This window comes from Anopheles funestus, chromosome X (genome assembly GCF_943734845.2).
Source record: "Anopheles funestus chromosome X, idAnoFuneDA-416_04, whole genome shotgun sequence".
Taxonomy (NCBI): domain Eukaryota; kingdom Metazoa; phylum Arthropoda; class Insecta; order Diptera; family Culicidae; genus Anopheles; species Anopheles funestus.
In genome coordinates, this window is record NC_064597.1 from 14588926 (window position 1) to 14598335 (window position 9410).

The window sequence follows — 9410 nt, forward strand, 5'->3', positions numbered from 1 at the left end:
ACTGACAAAGGTAAGGTAGGAGAATTCAGTACCAGCTGGAACAGGTGCGCATGTCCCTGGCGGTGAAAGAAATGCCGAGAGCCGGAAAATTCCAACAGGACGTACGCATCGGGTTACTCTCTTTTTCTTTCTTTTTCTCTCTCTCTCTTGGCAGAGGACTTTCTCTAGCGCGCTTTTAACTCTTCTCTGCGATCCTGACATGCGCTCGTCTCGTCGAGTGCGCGCCCTCTTATCGGGGCCACGAAGCCTTTGCCGAAGCTTCGGTAAGGCGGCATCGATCTACCATAGCACGGTCAGCAGTCAGCAGCTTGCGTTGTTATCAGCAACAGCGGCAGCAGCTCTGCCGTACAGGATAGCCTTGCCCCAACATCATCGAAGTGGACGGTGACACATCAGCGGTAAGTTTAGTGCATCCCGCGTACCACCGCGTTCCACAATTTAACACACTCTCCCACGTCCAGCTTCCGTTTTCCATGCTGTTCAGCTCTCTCGCTCACACGATCCTGGCCCTCGCTTCCTGGCGCGTGTAGATTTCCATTTCCCTCCCTTATCACACTCACACACACACATACTAGCACACATTGTATGCACAGGATAATATGGGAGTTGGGTACGAAAATCGATAAATCATGTCCGCCGCAGTTACGCCTTTTGTTTAAACTGCAACGTGTTTTCTTCTTCTTCTTATTTTTCTTTTCAACCCCATAAACCACAACAAATGCAGGCGGCACTAGCAAAGAAAGACACATACACACCCACCGCACACAGCCGCAAAAACGTTGCCGTGCAGAAGTGTTAATCGACGTATCCTTACCGGAGCGTAGGTGTCGTAGTGTCACAAATTCGACCTCAGATAAAGGAGTGCCCGGTCGTGTGACGGTTGAAACGCATCGAACACGCACGAAGTACGTGTACGGTTTTGTGAACGAGGGTTTGCGTCCTTGTGTGTTGTGCGTGTGTGTGTGTGAGTGTTTGGTGTCGTGCAACCACAAGGCAAGTGGTTGCACCTGTCCACCATGTTTAGCTAACTGTGCAAAAACCACACGGCTTAGGTGCCTATCCCTCCACCGTTCTCTATTAGCATCAGGAAGGCGTTTCCTCCTTCTCCTAGTTTTGTGCGTGTGTTCGCTTTCTGGCCAGGCTTTCCTGCTCCGATCCGGCTACAGTCCCCACCGCTCCTACCCGCACCGTACCAACCCTCTTCCACGACCGTGTATTCCTTTTTCTATTACACACGCGCACACATACACACCCTGCGTGCTAGTGTACGTACCTGGTTTCGATTCGGTTATGTCGTACGGCGGCGACCCTACACCTCGGTAAAGTCGCGATATATAGTCATCGTGTCGTCGTCAACTGTAGTCATCACTCAAACATCATCAGGCTGTTGGCAAAAATCACGTTTTCAGGACGCAGTGCAAAACACAGTGAAACAGTGCTACACAAGCGAGCGATTGCTTTTTTTTTCCTGCTGACCGCAAATACATAAAGGCATCCGGTTGGTGATAGGGCTGGGAGTGGGTTCTGGGTGGAACCCGGGGCGGCTGGGCTGGGTACGACGGATCGCGTGCTGAGGCGTTGGCCCTCGTGACGTAGCGTGCTGCATCGGAAGAAACGGGTATATAGGAAGGGTCAACGATGCGTCCGAGGGTGGTGATCCTGTCGGTTCTGTTGGCCCTACAACAGTACCTCGGAACGGGTAAGTACTGCCGTTCCAACCATCTTCAATAAAGAGTGCACGTTTGCAGGGGAGTTGCTCCAACTGCCCTGTAAAACAACAATGACTTGCATTGGTATACACATACAGTGCAGATGCGGTCGTTCTTTGTTGTATAAGACCTTTTCAATGTAATTAGTCAAGTGGTTTAATAATGTTTCCATCTCTAAACGCGCGCACACACACACACACAGGGTCATGTTCGGAGGATGAGGAACGGCTGGTGCGGGACCTGTTCCGTGGCTACAACAAGCTTATACGTCCGGTACAAAATATGACACAGAAGGTGGATGTACGGTTTGGGCTCGCCTTCGTACAACTGATCAACGTGGTAAGTAGTAACCCATTATCCATCTTCACCTTTGCAGTTGTAATACCCTAGCACAGCTATAACCACAACCAAAATACAACACCTTTCCCTTCGCAGAACGAGAAGAATCAAATTATGAAATCGAACGTGTGGCTACGATTGGTGTGGAGCGACTACCAGCTACAGTGGGACGAAGCTGATTACGGTGGCATCGGTGTATTGCGGTTACCTCCGGACAAAGTGTGGAAGCCGGATATCGTGCTGTTCAATAAGTAGGACAATCAGTTGTTTTCATTTCCTTATCCTAGCCGTTTTAATTCCGCTGGGCTGTGTGTCTTGCGTGCAGTGCGCCTGAAGCTAGGCAATCGTTTGTTGTTTGCGAGTTGTTGCATACTTGCAGGGGCGTACACGCAAGATATTTGTACAGCGGAATGAAATCATATCGCCAAGAACTGGAGATACACTACTAGCATACTGAATCATCTGCTTGGCAACGCTAACCCTTAACATTCATGTTTCTCACACTCAGTGCCGACGGTAACTACGAGGTGCGCTACAAATCAAACGTACTGATCTACCCGAACGGTGAAGTACTATGGGTACCACCCGCCATCTATCAAAGCTCGTGCACGATCGACGTCACCTACTTCCCATTCGATCAGCAAACCTGCATCATGAAGTTTGGGTCGTGGACGTTCAACGGGGATCAGGTATCGCTCGCCCTGTACAACAACAAAAACTTCGTCGATCTGTCCGACTACTGGAAGTCGGGCACGTGGGACATCATCGAAGTGCCCGCCTACCTCAACGTGTACGAGGGCAACCCAACGGAGACGGACATCACTTTCTACATCATCATACGGCGCAAAACACTCTTCTACACGGTCAACTTGATCCTGCCGACGGTGCTAATTTCGTTCCTGTGCGTGCTAGTCTTCTATCTACCGGCCGAAGCCGGCGAGAAGGTAACGCTTGGTATCAGCATTCTTCTGTCACTGGTTGTGTTTCTGTTGCTGGTGTCGAAGATTTTACCACCGACCTCACTGGTGCTGCCACTCATCGCCAAGTATCTGCTGTTCACCTTCATCATGAACACGGTCTCGATCCTGGTGACGGTGATCATCATCAACTGGAACTTCCGTGGGCCCCGCACGCACCGGATGCCGATGTGGATACGGTCCGTCTTTCTGCACTATCTGCCGGCAATGCTACTGATGAAGCGTCCGCGCAAGACGCGCCTTCGCTGGATGATGGAGATGCCCGGTATGAGTGTGCCGCCCCAACCCCACACACATCCCTCGTACGGCTCGCCGGCCGAGATACCGAAGCACATCAGTGCGCTCGGTGCGAAACAGTCGAAGATGGAGGTGATGGAACTGTCGGATCTGCACCATCCGAACTGTAAGATGAACCGGAAGCTAAACAGTGGCGATCTTGGCATTGGCGCGGACAGTTGCCGCCGGGAAAGCGAAAGTTCCGACTCGATATTGCTCTCACCGGAAGCGAGCAAGGCAACGGAAGCGGTCGAATTCATTGCCGAGCATCTACGCAACGAAGATCTTTACATACAGGTACATACAGTCACAGCAGCTTTTGCGTAGTTACGTTACACCGTTATTAACTGATTACGGGTCGGGTCGCCAACATTTTCATTACAGACACGAGAGGACTGGAAGTACGTCGCGATGGTGATCGATCGATTGCAACTGTACATCTTCTTCATCGTCACCACAGCCGGAACGGTGGGCATACTGATGGATGCACCGCACATCTTCGAGTACGTCGATCAGGATCGCATCATCGAGATCTACCGTGGCAAGTAAAACCGTGGGCAGACACATGCACACGCGCACCATCCTGCACAGTCTTACGTGAAGTTGAGTAACCATTATCCGGCCTCCACACGGGTACGCGGGTATAGCAAACAAACCGAACTATCGGACACTTCTGCTAGCAGGTTCGCACCCGCAAAGCGGATGTGTAGTGCCTGATAAGAATGTAAGTAAGTATGTATGAACGTATGGTTTTGTAGCCCGCTATCACACGGAGGACGAGCTACACGTTCCTTACATCACACTCGATTAGCATTCCTCGCAAAAGCAACAACAACAAAAAACTACCCCTTTCGGCACATCGTGTGGTGTTGGAGGGAGACGCACCCAAAACCGATCAAAACATCTTCAAAACTTCTGAAACGGACAGCACAGTCTGCCACACCTTGCAATGTATTCCTTCAGGTTCAAAAAATAGTTGCCTACACACCATTATTAACACACAACAGCGCAAGTAAGAGAATGGAGTCCAGCAATGTGCTCACTAGGTAGACACTATCGTTTTTTGCAATAAAAACCACCTAGCGTGGCGTCGACGCCTCTGCCTAAACGTTGCTTACGGTCGTATTGAAGCAATCCGTAGGGTTTGGAAACGCTAGGAACACAAAACCCAATAAAACAAAGCAAAACAATAAACAAACAAAAAAAAAACGAAACAAATTAAACAACAAAACAAAAACAAAAGTCGTTACTTATACACAATCCCAAGCGGCAAACGCGTCACATCCATGCAGGACTTTAAACAACCCTTAAGTATTAGTAGGAAACGATACGCACACTACCCCGCATTACACGGTGCCCTATCGTACAATGGTTAGCAGGATCCTGCAAGTATTTGCACCTGTAACACCCACGTAACGCTGCTCTCTAACCTCAACGTAACATAGGCAACTGTTCGGAAGTTAACTAAAGAAAGAGAAAGAGAGAAAGAGAAAAAGAGAAAGAGAAAAAGAAAGAGAGAGAGAGAGAGAGGAGAGAGGTAGAGAGAGTTAAGGTGCGTGAAACCTTAGCGCTCGTTAGCCAAAAACGCCAAATAGCACAACAGAACAAGTAAACAGAAAAATGGATCATCGTACGTATGGGACTAGGGGGTAGCAATTTGCCAAAAAGGGTCGTTGACTGTTAATTTTTTATATCGAATAATCTTTAAGTAGCTCAATATTAATTATTCGTTAACGTATGATCCACGGAGAACAGTTGCATGGAAAATATAGCAAATAGCAAAACAAGAAAAATATATATATATATAAATATATATATTACATCACTACTTAAAGGTTGAAATGATTTGTGAAAGTGGACAAACTAGAGAATGTGAAGGAAAAGAAGATATAGAGAAAGAGAACAATAGAGAGAAAGATGAAGAAAAAAAAAGAAAGAATGAAAACCAGCAAGAGAAATGATAAAGAAAGAGAGAGGGGATAGAAGAGAAGGAAGTTGTAACGACAAATCTATACCAAAAAGGCAATACATGTGTTTGCATAAAGGACTCCCCTTCCACAAGATGGTGGAGCTGTAATCAAAAACAAACCATGGATGAAACGAGTAAATGCTAGTCAACTGCAATTTCTACAAAACAAAACAAAACGTCGTATTAAAATAAATAAGTTGAATAATAATAACAGCAACAACAAACAAACAAACAAACAAACAAGCAAAAGACTATTTAGTGTGTGTGTGTGTTGTTTCCTGGCGCGTGGCGTTATGTGCGTCACACAGTTATGCGTGTGGCATAACAGAAAAAAAGCTCGAGCTTTGTTTACCGTGTTAATAATTAGCAAAGATTATTGAGTTTACGTCCTTCTTCGCTTTTTCTTGTGTATTTATGCACGTTGTTCCGATTAGAAAAAAAGGAAGAGGAAACGAAATATTAAGGAAAAAAAATCACGAAACACTATCCTATCAGTTAAAACTATTAAACTATAAGCAATTGTATCTAATGAAACAAAAGCAAACACGAACACAATTTGTAAGTTAACTGTCCTGTGTATATCGCATAAATCTTTCCCCTCCCCCACCCAGCCCTTTTCTCGCTCCCCTCTTCCACTCACATAAAAAAAACAACACACCCCAAAAACGTAATAATCGGTGGGAAATGCGCGAACCAGGCAAAAGAATATTTTATTATCGTCTATGCATTCCTAGCATTTCAAAACTAACGTTAATGTGCGAACAAGCAAGCATAACATTATCGTAAAGCAAATAAAATTTGAAACCCACAGCAAATAGATTTAACAAAACAAGAAACAAACCGTACACATACACACACACTCGCAAACGAAAAGAAAAACACAGCTACACAACCGCAACGGTAGAGCAAAATTACACTCATACGCGTATTACGTATACATCAACCAAAAACCTTATACGAACAGCAAATTATAATATAACATAGCAATGCATTACGTCGTAACCGCAAATAGTGAAATGGAAGAAAGTTAACCAGAGAAATGAAATATTAGAAGAAGGCAGTACCAGTTCTAACGGAACAAAAGCTAGGGTAATATTACATGAATGTTTTCTATGACCTAAACAAAACGAAAAACCCTCTTCCTTCCCTCGATATTGGTACGCACACGTACATCGCAAAGCAAAATCGTAAAAAAAAGAATCATTACCGCAAGCATGAAACACGCATACAATTTGTATAACAATTTTTGGATTGGTGCAACAATGGTGGTGCGAAAATAAATAAATGCAAAAAAGAGGAAACACACAAAAAAACATGACGAAACAAATCCGCACTAATACCATAACATTGCAAAAAAAAACCGTGATATACAATTCACAATAATTTAGTAACTAATAATAAAGCAAACACAAGCGAACGAGAGCTGCGTGTAAAACTATGTTAAACGTATAAGAAGTAACTAACAAAACAAAACACAGAAACATTCTACTAAAAGCGTGCAAACAGAAATCTGAAAAGAATAAACCGAAACCAATACAATACAACAAGATGCAACAGTCAGCAAAAAACAACGTGCAGAAGGAAGAGCAAACAAAAACGGAAGCAAAGCAAACGTAAAAATGGTACAGTGCGATAAAGATATCTAGTGCTAGTTAACTCAATAGGGTAAAGCAACAATTGAACAGCCAAACTTTGTCAAATTTGACTGCCCTAGTCCCCGGTATGTGGGTATGATTCGACACACTGAAACGAATATGGTCGGCCATGTTTTGCGCATTTCTACCAGATTTGTATTCAGAGCAACATAGAAGAGAAAAAAAGGTTTTTTGAACGATTAACTGCAGAAAATCGATAGAAAATGGATTCTTTTTTATTACTAAAGTACTTCCAAAATTTGATTCATAATAGTCCACACGGTGACTCAAAAATGACTCTCTTCCAACAACATACAAACACCCCAAAAAAATACACTGAAGATCATGCACTTAAACCACTTTGCTGACCTGCCAACTACGCACATAAACACATTAAAAAAAAAACAAGCAAATACACACAAACGAAGAGACATAACATAAAACAAGCGCATTAACCAGGTACGTAAAGAATTAACAGTTTACCGAGTGGAATATTGGAATGAATATGAATTGATTAATTGGCACACGGCATTCGGTGTGTGAATATAGTAAGCGCGTGCGTGCGCGCGCGTGTGTGTCTATGTCGGCCATCGAAACAAACAAAATGAAACCGCATGTGCAGCGAAGCACTTTACCGGTATGCGTGTGTGTAGGTTGCTGATTCAATTAACGAACATTACGAGTAATATATTGTATTGGATACACATTTTTAATGAAACATTGCAAAAAATAGTGGATAATTTTAACAAAAAAAAAACAACAACAACAGACTACGTGGATTTCTTCTTGTTCTTCCATTATAGTTTCATTTGCTTTGTTTTTGTTTTTGATGATTACATTTAAATTTACATTTAATAGTCCTTTTTTTCTTGGTTATTTTTTCTTGACACCACCTAAACAAAAACGAACCGCCGAACACCAGTTCGTGGTGTGACGAGCCTCTCCAAATAGCATGCTGTTTTTGTTTTTTTGCGGAACACTTGCAGGAGGCATTTGATTTGAATAAGTATAACTAGGCAGGACTACCTGAAGGACTGGGTGCTCTTTAACACGCTTCACAACAGTGCAAGCAGACCCGAAATAGTCAAATAAAAACAATTTATTTGGTCTTGTAAATGTCTCAAGAGCTTGATGAATTTTGCTTCGAAATCAGTAGCGAAATAATACGCTGGCACGAACACGCGAGAATGACTATTTTACACTATCTCGCTTACCATCGCTAACTGTTTTTTTTTCCTTTTTCATTCTTTTGTATCTTACATTTTAAAAACAGTTCCTTTCTGCCTACTAAAAATACGATTAACGGAAAACGTCGCCTCCCGGTTTATGAAATGCATTCCCCTCACACACCGCGGAGCAGCGGACAAAGCGCAAATGTGTAGGGTGTGTTGCAGTTTGAATTGTTTCCTTTTCTTCCTGTTAGGGTATATACGTTTTCCATTTTTGTTTCTGTACAGTCGTTAGCAGGCGCTTGCCTACACACACGATCATGCGTAAGACGTTTCGAGCTGGTGTCGGTTCTGGTGCCGCTGGGCCCGCAGTTCTTTACGCGTCTCCCGTATTAACTGTTTCGTGGTGGTTTCGTCAGCATCATCCCACCCATTCCTATCACCTTCGTTCCAGTCTTCTAATTCGTTCTGTTCCGGGTAATAGAGAGACATTTTTCTTTTAATTTTGGACAACAACAAAGCGCTTCTGACGCTTTCTAACATGGCGGCATTCACTTACCACAACAGGAATGTCAATTTTGGCCACCAAGCGACTAAAATCGCTCGGTTCCGATTCGGTGGCGATGCAGATTTTCGGTTGCGATGAGATCTGTGGCGTCATATCCTGAAAGTAGTCCATCTCCGGCTGCGGTTCCGTCGGTGATGGTGGTTGGGCAAGCGTTTCCCGGTACCGTTCTATGTGCTCTTCCACCGTTTTGGGTGAATCGTCCCACGAGTTCCAGTCCTTCTCCGGCACATTCTTACCGTGACCGGCACTGCGTGTCGCATTCGGGTACCGATCGACGCTGACAGTATTCAGCACCTCACACTCGCTGGCGGACAGTTTCCGGCGGCGGGAAAAGCAACACATCGCACGCTTTAGCACACCCACGATTGCTAGCAGAAGTTGCCGAATCCGGTTCATCACTAGCTCTGTGATCATTCTAGCACGATTTGTTCCAAACGTCCAATCGGAACGGGCAGTAGTTGGGCGAAGTGACACCTGCAAAAGGTAAGGTTGGATGGTTTTAGCTGTACGAATAAGGGGTCGAATGTAGTACGAATTGCAACCAGCGTTGTGAAACATTAACCAGTAATGTACGTCTATCACAAAATAGTAACTACAGATTCTACACCTACAGCAGCTAGCTAGTAAACATGCATACTTGCAGGGTATAAAAAGAACTTTTAAAACCCTTTTTTCATCTTCCTATCCTGCACTAGTTCTAGGAATGGTAATGGTAATGTTTACGTACCGATTGGCCGTCACTTGACAGCTTGATCTGTCATATACGTGC

At 44.4% G+C, this 9410-nt stretch overlaps 2 protein-coding genes across 2 annotated transcripts; one reads left to right on the top strand and one right to left on the bottom strand.

The window, feature by feature from the left end:
- Nucleotides 1–81: 81 nt before the first annotated feature.
- Nucleotides 82–7608, top strand: LOC125769763 (acetylcholine receptor subunit beta-like 1). Its single transcript, XM_049438597.1, has 6 exons — nucleotides 82–398; nucleotides 725–1699; nucleotides 1912–2048; nucleotides 2145–2299; nucleotides 2557–3598; nucleotides 3686–7608. Exons 2-6 carry the CDS (start codon nucleotides 1639–1641, stop codon nucleotides 3848–3850), a joined length of 1560 nt encoding a protein of 519 aa, XP_049294554.1. The 5' UTR covers nucleotides 82–398; nucleotides 725–1638; the 3' UTR covers nucleotides 3851–7608.
- A 230-nt stretch (nucleotides 7609–7838) lies between these two features.
- LOC125769797 (receptor-binding cancer antigen expressed on SiSo cells) lies at nucleotides 7839–9410 on the bottom strand. Its single transcript, XM_049438662.1, has 3 exons — nucleotides 9283–9410; nucleotides 8633–9115; nucleotides 7839–8541 (listed from the first exon to the last, which is right to left on the bottom strand). Exons 2-3 carry the CDS (start codon nucleotides 9053–9055, stop codon nucleotides 8392–8394), a joined length of 573 nt encoding a protein of 190 aa, XP_049294619.1. The 5' UTR covers nucleotides 9056–9115; nucleotides 9283–9410; the 3' UTR covers nucleotides 7839–8391.